Source organism: Carlito syrichta, unplaced genomic scaffold (genome assembly GCF_000164805.1).
Source record: "Carlito syrichta isolate Samal-C Ts95f unplaced genomic scaffold, Tarsius_syrichta-2.0.1 Scaffold123377, whole genome shotgun sequence".
NCBI lineage: Eukaryota > Metazoa > Chordata > Mammalia > Primates > Tarsiidae > Carlito > Carlito syrichta.
Window position 1 is genome coordinate 62,517 of NW_007067473.1, and position 15,585 is coordinate 78,101.

The 15,585-nt window shown below is 38.8% G+C and overlaps 1 protein-coding gene across 1 annotated transcript in view; it reads right to left on the reverse strand.

Moving 5' to 3' along the window:
• The window catches only part of CMPK1 (cytidine/uridine monophosphate kinase 1), a 40,785-nt gene that overhangs the window by 3,329 nt on the left and 21,871 nt on the right, over positions 1-15,585 (reverse strand). The window contains exons 2-5 of the mRNA XM_008048361.1: positions 7,626-7,772; positions 3,402-3,554; positions 1,495-1,571; positions 1,180-1,276 (exon numbers count right to left, since the gene is read on the reverse strand). Of these exons, the coding sequence (XP_008046552.1) occupies positions 1,180-1,276; positions 1,495-1,571; positions 3,402-3,554; positions 7,626-7,772 (474 nt within the window). The remainder of the gene's footprint in view (positions 1-1,179; positions 1,277-1,494; positions 1,572-3,401; positions 3,555-7,625; positions 7,773-15,585) is intronic.

Here is a 15,585-nt window from a genome sequence, read left to right on the forward strand (position 1 = left end):
CAAAAAAAAAAAAAAAAGAAGTATTTGCTGGGCCGGGAGTGGTGACTCAAGTTTGTAATCCCTGCACTTTGGGAAGCTGAGGCAAGAGGAATGCCTGAGCTCAGGGGTTTGAGACCAGCCTGGGCAACTTGGTGAGACCTCATCTCTACAATAAATAATAAAAAAAAAAATAAGCCAGGCATGGTAGGGTGCACCTGTAGTTCCCACTACTTAGAAGGCTGAGGCGAAGGATCGCCTGAGCCCAGCAGGTCGAGGCTGCGGTGGCCATGAGCATGCTACTGTCCTCCAACCTAGGCGGCAGAGTGAGACTCCGACTCAAAAGAAAAAAGAAGGAAAATAAATATTTTCTGGACATTGGGTATGCAAACTGCAACTCACGGATCGCTAACTTACAAAAAAAGAGAGGCATGGTAAATCATGGAAACCCTGCACCTCTGGAGCAATTTGTTCTGTGAGGGAATAGAAGAAAGCAGTCTGGGACTCTTGAGCTAGCTGACTTCTGTTCATTTTATAGATTTTAAAAAAATGAACACCATCCAAATCACATTTCTCAAAATACCAATTTTCCAGTGCCTGGGAAGAGGTTTAGAATTAACAGACCACCCACTTCTCATGAAGAGTAAGTCTGAAGTTGTAAAACTCATTTTAGATTCAATTCAAAAAGGAGAAAAACCACCAAGCTCCATAGTTCACACCTATAATCTCAGTTACTTAAAAGGCTGAGGAGGGAGGATCACTTGAGGTCAGGAGCTCAAGACCAGCCTGGGCAACAGAGCAAGAACCTGTCTCTAAGAAAAAAATTTAAAAGTTAGTTGGGCTTGATGGCCCACGCCTGTAGTCTCAGCTAATTCAGGAGACTGAAGTGGGAGGATTGTTTGAGCCCAGAAAGCTACAGTGAGCCATGAGCCATGATTGTGCCACTGTACTCCAGCCTGGGCAACAGAGCAAGACCCTGTCTCTTAATAAATAAACAAACAAATAAATAACAAGGAGATCATTTTGAAGTCTTTGGGATTAAAATATACATATAAAGGAGAAAAAGTCATATTTTTATTTAGTCCCCACCATTTTGAAAAACAAACTAATCTATAATAGTATGTATTTTCTCCTGCCTACCCCCACAAAATAATCACATTTTCACTTGACTCTTTTTTAAAAAGACAGACTAGGAACACTCACTTCATCAACAGATTTAGAAGCATCTATTTTCTTGACTTTTCCCATTTCTTCATATAAGTCAATAATGGGCTTTGTTGACTGAAGATAGGTCTGAATTCTGAAAAAGAAACAAATATTGTGGGGTTGCAGGTATCCATCTTTTCTTTCACATGTTATAAAACAGCTTAGAGGGCAACACTGGATCTGCCCCAACTGACACACCTACCATCTCCTTAACCAGCCATTTTACATGTTTAAGTATAATATTTTCTTTTTCTGGACCAAAATGGGGCAGGACTAGGACTGAGGTGGTCCTATGGAAAAACTGCAAGTTACCTCTTTTCCAAGCTCTCTCTGTTGTCATCACTTCTACCACTACTCTTTCCCCTCTCAAGACATCGTTCGATACAGATCTAAAAAGAGATACAAATGAAGTTATTTTAAAAATAGAAAGATATGCATTTGCCATTCTTTTTAACCTGAAAATTTTAAAAAACCCTTGCATGAAATCCAATGTGTCTAATTCATTAATCAACATGCAAAGTCCTTTTAAACATGTGGTTCAATTTACACAAACTAGGTTAAATAAGTACAGAGCATAATAAAATTCATTCATGACTCAATTTTTCCTGTTTTGTTTTTTTTTTTTTTCCAAACCGCAATAAAAAGAAGATCTGTATGTGTATGGTTCCATCTCGGATATATTATTAACTTATTAGGTATGAATTACATGCCTCAAACTTTGTTCCATTTTTGCTTACTTTTCAATAAGTCCATAAATATCTAAATATTTAAGAGTCAACATATTTGCGTTTGAATAAAGCATCCCTTGTTAACCGTGAGTAAACATTCCTTAGTTATAAAGCTGTGGTAACATTCTAAAGTTAACTTTGAAGAATAAGTGAAAACACATTTTTGGGGGTTGGAAGAAGAGAGTTACATTTTACAACAACTCAAAGGCTGCAGCAAGTCTCTCCACCAGAAGTACATTTACAATTCTACCTAAGAATAGCCAACTTCCTTCAAGGCACTACTTCAGATTCTTAGTCTTTCAGGGTGTTGGCATTAATTTAATGACATTTATATCACAGCAGCTGTCAAACAGAGTCAGGCCTTTTAATTAAATGATTCTGAGACATTTATTTATTCAAAGGTATGTCTGGGTTTGTTATTACAAGTGCCAAAAGAAAAAGAATATTTTCCTGCTCTTTTCAAGATCACTTTACTCTTAAGAGTGAAATCCTATGTTTCTTTAAAATAGAAAGTTTTCCCAACTCCCCAAAAATGTGTTTCTTTTCCAATAAGCAACACCCTAAGGCAAGGTACTCTGATAATATAGCCTACCTAATAAAGTAGTTCAGCTTTATTACCTAATATTATTGTACACATCAATTCTTCTTCTTTTCATTTTTTTTTTGAGTTGGAGTCTCACTCTGTCGCCCAGACTGGAGTGCAGTGGCCGCTCCTGGCCACCGCAGACTTGATCTGCCGTGCTCCAGCGATCCTTCCGCCTCAGCTTTCTGAGAAGCTGGAATTACAGGCGCGCGCTACCACGCCTGGCTGATTTTTGATTTATTGTAGAGATGAAGTCTCGCCAAGTTTCCCAGGCGGGTCTCGAACCTGCGGGCTCAGGCAATCTACTCACCTCAGCCTCCCAAGGCGTGGGATTACAGGCTGAGCCACTGAGCCTGGCAATTCTTCTTTTTTTAAAATTGATTCTTGTTATTTTGAAAATAAACTTTAGGTCTACAAGGCTGATGCCAAAAAGATTTTAATATTCCAACAGCAAGACAGGGCTGTTCTGACAATCCAATTGACCAATTAAAAAAAAAAAATACAGCCAGGCCTGATGGTTTATACCCGTAAACCCAGCACTTTGGGAGGCCAAGATGAGAGGACTGCCTGAGCTCAGGAGCTTGAGACCAGCTGGGCAACATGGTGAGACAATGTCTCTACAATAAATCAAAAAATTAGTTGAATGTGGTGGTGCCTGTGCCTGGGATTCCAGCTACTTGGAAGGTTGAGGCAGAAGGATCACCTGAGCTCAGCAGGTTGAGGCTGCAGTGGCCTTCAGCATGCCACTGCACTCCAGCCTGAGTGACAGAGTGAGACTCCCATTCAAAAATAAAATAAAATAAAATAATAAATAAAATTTAAATATAAGCAAAATATCACTTTTTTCCCTCTAATAGTTGACCCAAGTTGCTTAAAGCCCATGTGGACAGATGAAGATTTTTCTTTACCTCATTATTACAATCAAAAAACAGAACAAAAGATACATCTGCCTTCCCATCCATGGTCTTGTTCCAACCTTGAAGGTTGTCTTGATTTCTTGGAAACCCATCAATCAAGAATTTATTCTTCTGAGCATTGGCAGTCATTGTCTGATCTATTTCCTAAAGGAAAAAAAGATTTAGGATCAACACTACATTAACAAAATGCAATTTCTCAAGCAGACTAGTAGATATATTGGGGTTTGCTTTATTATTATTTTTTAAACCATAAGTAAAGAGTGGAGAGTGGCATAGAAAAAAAAGACTAGAAGGAAATGAATCCATGCAATAATATTAACATGGGTTCCTCAAGCTGGTGGAGTTAAGGGTATGTGCTCCCCACCTCCTCATTATATTCACACACACACATTTTTTCTGTAGTTTCCAAATTTTCTATAGTAAGCATATATTATTTTCACATATACATTCACAAAGTTACAAATAAACAGTAAGAGCAGAAAAAAGAAGAAAATAGCCATTAACCATATTTTTTCTTCAGCAACTGGATACCTTGTCTTATTTTCCCTTTGCCTTTCTCAAGTCATTTTGCTGTGGTAGAAAGTAAATTATTTCTACAAGTTCTCAATTCTTTTGTGATTCAAGTCCAACAGCACAATTTGTATTTGGACAAATACAAAAAGAAAGTATTAATTATTAGTGTAGGATTCAATACTTTTTTAAAAACTGAAGCTAATTAAACCTAAATGCCACTGGCTGCACCAAAACACAGAGAGCAAAACAAACAATACAACCAGAAAGATGGCAAGAACAACCCATTTTACCATCTTCTTCCTAAGCCTAAATGTAGGTAGAATGTGAAAATATATGGATGGGAAATGCAGATCTCTCATCTCTAAATCCTTTCACTTCCAATCACCACAGGATAAGCACAGATGCAAGACTTTGACAAACCTTAGAGGAGCCTCTATTCCAAAGCAAACTGACATTTAGTACCCACCATGTTCAACTTAGTTCCTCAAGAAAAATGGCTGTTAGGGCCTGTGATTCCTTTATCTGAGAAGTGGCTTTATCCCAGCATCTAGTTGCTTCTTCAATATTCATAAAACTTCCATAAAACACTTTTGGGCCTCTGTTATAGCATTTCTACCCCAAGTATGGTAGTGGAAGATATCTAAAGAAAGCATATCAATGTTATACTTACTCAGCAAACATTTATTCAAAGTCTACTATAAGGAAACCTGATGAGCAGGGTCATGGCTCTTGTCTCCAGGGAACTGACAGTTGAGTGTGTGACAAATACATAGGCATAGATGTGCTAAGCTCGGTAACGAGGTATGCAAGGGATGCTTTGATAAAACAAAGTACACACAAACTGCCAAGGAAACTGCCAGAGAAAGCTTTACCAAAGAGGTGGCAGTGGAACTGAATCCTAAGTAACAAAACAACAGGCAGGTAGAATCAGTGTCCTCCAGATGGTAGACACTGGATGTATAAAGGCTCAGAAATGAGAAAGCAATCAGCTTTGATAAATCTGAAGTAAACTAGCACAAATGAATCTTAGGATATGTGTAGAGAGTGGTGGGAAATATGACTAGAAAGCAAGCAAGGGGTAAGATTAAGATAAAACGTTTTACGTCACAGTAAGGATTTGAGTTTTATTCTGGAAGCAATACAGGATCATTTAAGAATTTTAAGCAGTAGAAAAACAGGCTCATGTTGTCTTTTAGAAAAAAATCACTGACTGCATCAAGTACAATGAATTAGAAGGAGATAAAGATGAATTAAAGGCAAAAAGACTAACTAGGAGGCTCTAGTGATTCAGGTAAGAAAAAAGAGGATATAAATTAAAGAGATAATGGTGATAGAGAAAAGAAGAGGATTAAAATAAAGATAATTGGAAAGATGTGCTCACTGAATGGATTTGGGAAAGTGAGGAAGAGGCAGAGAATACAGAATGGCTCCCAGATTTCTGCCTTGAGCAGCTGGGTAGATGGTAGAACCATTAACCAAGACAGTAAACAAAGGAGGATCACATTTTAGATGATTTTGAGATACTTGTGAGACATTCGGATAGACTCCTAGTAGCTAGTTAAAACTACAGCTCTGGAATTCAGAACAAAGGCTTGTTCTAGGGCTATGGACTTTAGCATCATTAGCATCGTGAAAGCTTTGGGCATGACTAAAACCATTCAGCAAGAAATTCATAAAATGAGAGCTAAAGAGAACCAAGTATAAAAACCTGAGAAGCATCATGGTTTAGGAAACCTGCAAAAGAAGAAAAGCTATTAAAGAAGACTGAGAAATAGCAGTCACTGAATTAGGAAGAGAATCAACAGAAATGGTACCAATTTGGGAATGGCAATAAGGAGTTAAAAAAGAAAAAAAAAGAAATGATATTACAAAGAACAAATGAAGAATGTGTTTTACACAGTTATTAGAGTTAAATGCTACAAGAAAAAGAATGACTCAAAGTATTACCCAGAATTGATAGAGAAGATCATTGAGAACAAGCAAAAGAAGCTGTGATGGAGATGAAAACAGAATCTGAAAGCAAAGGCTTGAAAAGCAGAAACGGAAAAAGTAAAATGAATGTAAATACTCTTTCATAATACTTAGTTATAAAGCAGAGGAAGGACACTAGATCAAGCAAAATGGGAGAGAAGATAGATTTACTGTGGAATGGAAGTAGCTTATTCCAATCTCTGGGACAAGTGGTGAAAAAGTGTATATGACTCATTCTTCCTCCTCTAGTGTCTTTAGTTCCGCCCAGAGGCTTATATTAGGTTAATGCATAAGTTCATGGCATTTGTTTTTGACATGGTAACAGTGCAATATTGGGAGTTTATCATTTGTCATTTGGAGTGAAAATGTTATGTTTGGGAATATGCCTTGCATTTTGCAGATATGAAGAAAGTGAGTGCGATTTGTGGGCTAAGGAAAGATGGAGTGTCAAATGGGGAAAAAATGAATACTTCAGATATATTCTGTTTGAGTTCAACAGAGGAGTAAAGGCAGCAGGGGGGCTCAGGACATTTGTGCTGTGTATGGGGAGAACGCCTTTGGGGAAAGCACAGCAAGAAAATGCCTTTGTTGTTTTAAGGAGGGCCACTTTGATCTGAATGATTCTCCACATTCAGGAAGACCATCGGGCTTTAATCCACAATGATCCACATCAGTCAACACGAGAACTGGCAAATGTTATGTGACCAGTCAACCACTGAGTGATATTTGCATTCCATGGGCAAGCCAAAAAAGAAAAAAATAACGCTATAAACTTATGCATCAATCCAATATGTCTCTTTTCCATCAGGCTTCACTTATTTCTTACTGTTTTCAATATTGCATTTTTCTTCTCCTTCATTATGTCTTATATGTGAAAATGCCTGTTAATGACTATAGTCATAGGAGTCTATGGTAAAGAGTTACCTAGTAAATACAAGGTGTCTGTTTTTCAGATGCAACATATTTTAGTTTGATAGCTATTAAGTCTTTGCATTTCACACTGAAGACATCAAGCAAAAGCAGACATCAAGACTGAAAGTCTATTAACAAGCAGGACATGGGTTAAAAAGGAAAGAAGAAACAACGGTTTACAAAAATATAGAAAAGAAGAGAAAAAAGAGAAGGGAAGAGAGGAGAAAAGAAGAAGTAACAAAAATGGAAGAAAGAATCACTGTCTGAATGTTGGGAAGAAAGGGTAAAGTGCACATATATTGAACAATAGCTGATCCTAAACCAAGGCAGAAAATCCTTGTTACTAGCCAGTTTCTTCCCAGGTGAAAGTAGTTTCCAGGTCCGCCATTCTTTTTTTTTTTTTGAGTTGGAGTTTCATTCCGTCACCCAGACTGGAGTGCAGTGGCTGCTCCCAGCCACCACAGCCTCGACCCACTGGGCTCTGGAGATCCTTCCACCTCAGCCTTCCGAGTAGCCGGAATTACAGGCGCGCGCTACCACGCCCAGCTGATTTTTGATTTATTGTAGAGATGAGGTCTCGCTGCCCAGGCGGGTCTCGAACCCGCGGGCTCAGGCAATCCACTCACCTCAGTCTCCCAAAGGCGCGGGATTACAGGCTGAGCCACTGAGCCTGGCCAGGTCTGCCATTCTTAAACAACCATGCCACCTTCCATAAGCAAGAAATTTCAATACTCTGATTTTTTCACTAGTCATATAAAAGGTGGATTTAATGTCTTGTTTCCTTGCTAATTTGAATTGGTTGGCACTCACACTCCTTACCCTCTTTAATAAACTGATGGTTATCTCAACTGGAACGATCTTTCCTTCTGTAATACACTTTTCAATGAGTTCACCATACTGTGAATCTGGGTTCTTCCTTTCATCACGAAGAAGTTCTCCAGCAGAAAGGTGTGTGTAGCCATATTTCTGAAAGAAACAACATATAGGAAAAAAATCAAAATTCATTCAGCCCAGTGGTAGGACTATACATTTTATTCCTTTGTGTTAATTTCTATATTCTAATTTTCTACAATAAATAATGTTTTGTGGTCGAGCTCGGTGGCTCAGCCTGTAATCTCAGCGCTTTGGGAGGCCAAGGTGAGTGGACTGCCTGAGCCTGCGGGTTCGAGACCCGCCTGGGCAACTTGACAATATCTCATCTCTACAATAAATCAAAAAATAGCCGGGCGTGGCAGCGCACGCCTGTAGTTCCAGCTACTTGGAAGGCTGAGGCGGAAGGATTGCCAGAGCCCAGCAGGTCGAGGCTGCAGTGGCCAGGAGCTGCCACTGAACTCCAGTCTGGGTGACAGTGAAACTCCAACTCAAAAAAATTAATTAATTAATTAATTAAAATAATGTTTTGCTTGCATATTAATAATAAAATTTAAGAGATTGCATATAATCCAGTTTGCCTAATAAATATTCTTAGCTCTTCATAGCTATAATGTTCATACATCATGATATCATCCCCAAATCATCTAACTATTGAAGGCATTAACATCTTTATTATATTCCTTCATAAACACGATCAAAATTCAAATGTTATTAATACTGTTCCAAAAAATTAACAAAAATCTATATAATTCGAGGTGATGACTGGGTACAGCAGCTCACACCTGTCATCCCAGCACTTTGGGGAGCCGAGGTGGGAGGACTGCTTGAACCCAGGAGGTTGAGGCTGCAGCGAGCCCTGATTGTGCCACTGCACTCCAGCCTGGGTGACAGAGTGAGACCCTGACTCAAAATAATAACAACAACAACAACAATAATAATAATAATAATATAAAGGCAACAAAACAAAACAAAACCCCCAAAGACTTACCACTGATGTCTATATCTGCTTCTATAAAATGTCTACTTTTTTAAACTCAATGTATGTTTAAATTGAATTCATCACTATTTACACAAAATCCACCCTTCCCTTTCTCAGTAAACAGTAGAAGTCCAGCCGGGCTCGGTGGCTCAGCCTGTAATCCCGCGCCTTTGGGAGGCTGAGGTGAGTGGATTGCCTGAGCCCGCAAGTTCGAGACCCGCCCGGGCAGCGAGACCTCATCTCTACAATAAATAAAAAAATCAGCCGGGCATGGTAGCGCATGCCTGTAATTCCGGCTACTTAGAAGGTTGAGACGGAAGGATCGCCGGAGCCCAGCAGGTCGAGGCTGCGGTGGCCGGGAGCGGCCACTGCACTCCAGTCTGGGCGACAGAGTGAGACTTCAACTCAAAAAAAAACAAAAAAAAACAAAAGTAGAAGTCCTACTTCCTCCATGACATCAGCTTTCCTGACCACTCTGATACTGGTATAATCAAATAATATCTTAATTACTGTCAGGGTGGCTGAACGAAGCATATTTGTATACCTAACCCTTAACTGTACCCCACAATATCATAATAAAAAATATTGATTTTAAAAAAAAGCATTACTATCTCTCTACCTAGACCAGTATCTTCATTACTACTGCCCAAAGTCTATTTCCTACCACTCTACTTGCAATGAGAAGTCTCATCTGTAAGATGGGAATAAAAATACCTATTTTATAAATTTGTGGTTATGATTAAATGAGATAATGTATTAAAATGCCTATCATAATGCCTACCACAAAATCTGACACATAGTAGGAATAATAACTACCAATTGTCTCCTTTCCAACATGAAGACACTTATTTATAATATATGTGTGTGTGTACATTCACTTTAATGGTGTTGATAGAAAAACCAATGGGGCTTAAGTGAGATAGTATATATGAATATCCTATGAGAAAGGTCAATAGTATAGTATATATATATGACTATAATGATAATTATTATTAAAGACTTACAAATGATATATTAGGTTGGGCTATAGAGTAATACTTAACCTAAGTCATCTAAGACACTATGGTATTGTACTGCCATTTCCCCTTTGGTGGAATGAGAAAACAAGACATATCTGAGAAATTATTCTGAATACTGAAAACCTTCTTCTTCCACATGAACTTACAAGTCCCATTTTATTTAAAAAAACTTTACAATCCATTTCAAAAATGTTTTTACTCTCACATATTAGAAAAATCAGAACTATATTCATTACTCAGTTACAAGAACCACCTCATCCCAAATCCTTCACTCAACAGATTTTTTTTATCTTATCTAAGTATACAATAAATATTTAGCCGGCCTCAGTGGCTCAGCCTGTAATCCCGCGCCTTTGGGAGGCTGAGGTGAGTGGATTACCTGAGCCCACAGGCTTGAGATCTGCCTGGGCAACTTGGCGAGACTTCATCTCTACAATAAATCAAAAATTAGCTGGGTGTGGTAGCGCGCGCCTGTAGCTCCAGCTACTTGGAAGGCTGAGGCAGAAGAATCGCCGGAGCCCAGCAGGTCAAGGCTGCAGTGGCCAGGAGCGGCCACTGCACTCCAGTCTGGGCGACAGAGTGAGACTCCATCTCGAAAAAAAAAAAAACTTGATAACTTTAATTTCAACATTAAGATTTGAGGCAGCCTGCACTCCTAATCCCTTTTAATAAAAAATTATTTCATTTTCACATTTTACAAAAATGAACTCTTTCTCTTTTTTTTTTGAATTGGAGTCTCACTCTGTCGTCTAGACCACTGCAGCCTTGACCTGCTGGGCTCAGGTGATCCTTCTGTCTCAGCTTTCCAGATAGCTGTAACTACAGGCATGTACCATCATGCCCAGTTAATTCTTCTTGATTTATTGTAGAGATGAGGTCTCACCAAGTTGCCCAGGCTGGTCTCGAACCCGCAGACTCAGGTAATCATCTCACTTCAGCCTCCCAAAGTGCTGGACTTATAGGCCTGAGCCGCCATACCCAGCCTAAAAACTAACTCTTTCAATTACCCAGGCTATAGTGAGTTTTTTTGGGTTGAAGAAACCACATATTCTTCACTCTTCTATTTCCCAAAGTTGTTGGTTAAGCTTATTCTTGCTTACCAAATGGTAAGCTAACAGTAAGGTAGTCAGTAAAGGAAAATAAAACTCTAAATAGTTTATTTGCTGACTAAAATTGGGCATAAACTTTGATGATAATAAACAAAAACCACAGTATTAATATCATCCATGTCTTTCTCTTAGTCATATAGGCCCTTCCATAGAAGAAATGATCAAAGTGTAATTATTGTATAAGCTTTAAAAAAAAACTCTCATCATTTATAGAAAATAGAAAGAAAACACAATTGTTTAATTATTTAAATGTTATTTTAAAATTATTTCCATGCCATTTATAAATGCCTCTTTGATTTATAAATGTGTATATGTAAATTTTGATCACTGAATATATGTAAACTTCTGAAAGTTGGGTACAGAAAAGACTTTATAAAAAATGAAGTGTGAGCTACTTTCCAACTTACTCTGTACAATTTTCAAAAAGCATTTTGCAACTACTGTCCACAAATTTTATAGCAGCTTCATTTCCTACTGTTTACTTTGGCCCCTACTTGGAACTCTCTGCTTGCTGGATGCTCTACTCCAGTCTAGCTATTATAGCATATGGTAATACTGAATAATGCAGAGATAAACAGTACTAAACAATGGTCTATACTCAGTGAAACACCAACAATACATATCACTCTATAATGCTCTGCTATATGAACAACATAGACATGTATAAGCCCAGCTAGTAATTTAGAAATCAGTACATACAGCACTCAAATTTGCAACCTTTATATTGCATTAATGTGGGTTTTAGCATTATATATCACTTTTTTAAGAGAAACTAATTGTAAATTGTAGATATACATGAATAATACTTTTAAAAAACAATTATACAGTTTGCCAAAAAAAGAAAACAGCCTTACCTGCAAAGTCCATAGAAACAAGGAATTTAAATAAATATAGCCATGTCAAACCTATACATGTGTCTTTTGTTTTCTCATTCATATTCCATTTTCTGAAATCCTCACTTACCAATTAATTTTTTATACTACATTTTTCTTAAGGGATTTGTTGAAGTTTTTCTCGTACCACAGAGTTTCAGCAACAACCAAAAAGCAACTATCATTTACATACTAGTTATTGTAGTATTTTAATAATAGCTAGACTTTAAAGAACATATTTTCAAAGCATTCTGCTTTCACTAAGTAGTCATTGCAGTCCACATTGAGGAAAGCAAGAATGGATATTTTCCAGCCTTAACCAAAACCTTTTCACATTCTCTGAAATTTCCTAGCAATTAAAACCTAGTGGGTCACTAACAACAGTCTTAAGAACAACATTCAAAACCACAGCAGTTTATAAATACTATGAACTACAATAACTACGCTTACAAGCTACTATTCAAGTAAAAATAGTAATTTTCTAGTGACTCATTTAGAGTAACTGTCTAAGTGTTTTACTTTCATTTTCTACTTTAAGAAGTTGAAAAACAGCTCAATATCCTTTTATGGATCATACACAAAGATCTGGAGAGAGAAAAAAGCACCATGTTCTCAACAAGTACAAATGGTACTCCATGTTACTAGTATAAGTAGGCAAATGTTGACAATTTTATGGCATCTAATCTCAAACCATTTTGTTCAATTTCTCTCACTTTTTAGTGACTGTCTTTCCCTCCCAAATTTAAAAAACAATCAAATACCAAAAAAAGCACAGTTTTCAGAGTACAAATGGTAAGTCCTTGAAGGTAGGAAGAGATTCAAATGTCAGGCACTTCCTCTTGTTAATGTGGCAATTATAAAGTACCATTGGACTGCTATTGAGCCTCTCTTGCATTAAATAGAGGAAACAAAGCAGACATATTAGATACATATATATATATATATATATATATATATTTTTTTTTTTTTTTTTTTTTTTTTTTTTTTGAGTTAGAGGCTCACTGTGTCGCCCAGGCTGGAGCGCAATTGCACACTCATGGCCACCACAGCCTAGACCTACTGGGTTCAGGTGATCCTTTTGCCCCAGCCTTCCAAGTAGCTGGAACTACAGGAGTGCACTACCACGCCCGGCTAATTTTTTTATTTATTGTAGAGATGAGGTCTCACCAAGTTTCCCAGGCTGGTCTCGAACCCCTGAACTCAGGCAATCCTCTCGCCTTGGCTTCCCAAAGTGGTAGGATTACAAGCTTGAGCCACTGCATCTGGTCAACAAATATACATACACACACACACACACACACACACACACACACACTTTTTTTTTTTGAGTTGGAGTCTCATTCTTGTTGCCCAGGCTGGAGTGTAGTAGCATGCTCACAGCCACCAGTCTCGCCCTGCTAGGCTCAGGTAATCCTTCAGCCTCAGCCTTCCTAGTAGCTGGAACCACTGACGCACGCCACCATGCCCAGCTAGTTTAGTGTGTGTTTGATTTACTGTAGAGACGAACTCTTACCAAGTTGCCCAGGGTAGTCTTGAATCCCCAGGCTCAGACAAACCTCTTGTCTGCCTCCCAAAGTGCTGAGATTACAGGCTGAGCCACTGTGCCTGGCCCAAATACATTTTTAAAACAACTGAAGTTAGTTAAAACTATTGAATGTCCTTTAAATGCACATCTATGAAGCATTTTTTTTTTGAGTTGGAGTCTCACTCTGTCGCCCAGGCTGGAGTACAGTGGTATGCTCACGGCCACCACAGCCTTGGCCTGCTGGGCTCAGGCAATCCTTCCACCTCAGCCTTCCAAGTAGCTGGGACTACAGACGCATGCCACCATATCCAGCTAATTTTTTGATGTATCGTAAAGATGAGGTCTTGCCAAGCTGCCCAGGCTGGTCTTGAACTCCTGGGCTCAGACAATCTTGCCTCTATCTCCCAAAGTGTTGGGATTACAGGTATAAGCCACCACCCGCCCAGTCTCTGAAGCATTTATGACTAATGCATTCTCCATAAATCAGTCTTAATGTTTAAATGCTGGTTAGGTACTGTCAACAATCCACCTTCAGCAGAACACCCAGAAATGTGGCAGGTACTATACAGAATCATCCAGACTCACCAGTCAGGTTCCTGTTGCAAACAGTAGCTTTAGGACCTACAACATTTCAGGAACAGTTTATGTATGGCTATCATCTGTTTCAAAGACATGTCTTTTCTTTTTTTGGTTGCTAAAAACTTGTTTAAAACAATAGTCGCTCAATGAAATCCCCCTCTTCCCTTATGAAATCACCATTTTTGTCGTTGCCTGTAGCTGGAGTAATAACTGTCATAAAGCTATTTGGAATGGAGTGCAAATGTCCATTTGAATGCTTGTTTTGGTTGTCTCCCATTTTCCTTTTTCTTTCAGATTTTTAAAAGTGTTGGCTCTGACAGACTGTCCAAGGGCAAGAAAGTCGGAGGCTGATCAGCTTCTCTCTCTCAGGTATGTTTTGCTCACCCAGAAGTTCACTTAGCAGAAATTCCACCTCAGCCAGGCTCATCTCTGACTGTGATTCCATTCCTTGGGGGCTCTAATAGCAGGTCCCCTCCTTTGTCTCCATCAGGCTTTTCTTGCCGATGGCTGGGTTCCAGTGACAAATCTCAAGTTATGACAGGTTTAACGCCATTTAGCTTTCTCAGCTTTTTCCAATCTGTGGGTTATTAGCCAGATAAAGGTCAGCTATGATCTTCCCAGTGTTCTTGCCACCCAGGGTAATGGAAACCATGAACAGAGTATAATTGAGCTTAAACCTCTTCCAAGAGGAGGCCAAAGACATTTCTATTAGAAGTCTTCCCAATTCCAGGGGTCCCTGACTTACAATTTAGGATTTTTTGACTTTATAATGGTGTGAAAGTATACACATCAGTACACTCCTCATTTATGATAGGTTTACCTACAGTTTAACTCATTGTAAGTTGAAAATACTGTAAGTCGAAGAACATCTGTAATTTATTTTTTATTTTTTATTTTTTTTTGAGTTGGAGTCTCACTTGGTCGCCCAGTCTGGAGTGCAGTGGCCGCTCCCGGCCACCGCAGCCTCGACCTGCTAGGCTCCGGCGATCCTTCCGCCTCAGCCTTCCGAATAGCCGGAATTACAGGCATGCGCTACCACGCCCAGCTGATTTTTTGATTTATTGTAGAGATGAGGTCTCGCTGCCCAGGTGGGTCTCGAACCCGCAGGCTCAGGCAATTCACTCACCTCAGCCTCCCAAAGGCGTGGGATTACAGGCTGAGCCACTGAGCCCGGCTAACATCTGTAATTTAAATAAGAAGTCTGATAAAGACCTTCCAGGAAAAATACATGCCAGCTCTGGAGAACTTACTTTCCTTCAACTGTAAAGACACAATACCCAGATACTGATTGGCCAACTTTTTACAGTTCCTTCCAGTTCTACCCATTGAGGGTTGGAAAAAAGTTCTTTCCCCCCCAGTATCATCATTAAAGAAAGCTTATCATTAAAAAAACAACCAGTGGGAGAAAGCTAAATTACATTGCTAGTGGTTTCCAATCTCATTTTTAGTCTACTCTTGTATTTCTGAACGTGTGCACTGTATTTGACCATGTATATTTCACTGCAAATCCACATATTAACTATAAAGTATGAAGTAAGAAAGCCAAATCTTTTCTTAAGCAAGAGGTTTTACAGACAGACTCCAAATTAACATGAAGCATGTTTCTTCTAATTAAACAGTGATATTTTAAAAGCTTACATTCTGCAAAGGAGAACAAGGAGGGAAATAATCCACTGAACTGCAGACAATTACAGCACCATTTCATTTTCTACAATGTTTTTGCTCTTGTGATCTGAGAGACCAAAATAGATACCTCTTTATCAACTAAGATAGACCCCAAGATTAAGAACATAAAAGTTGCCTGTGGGTTGGGGGTTCAGGGT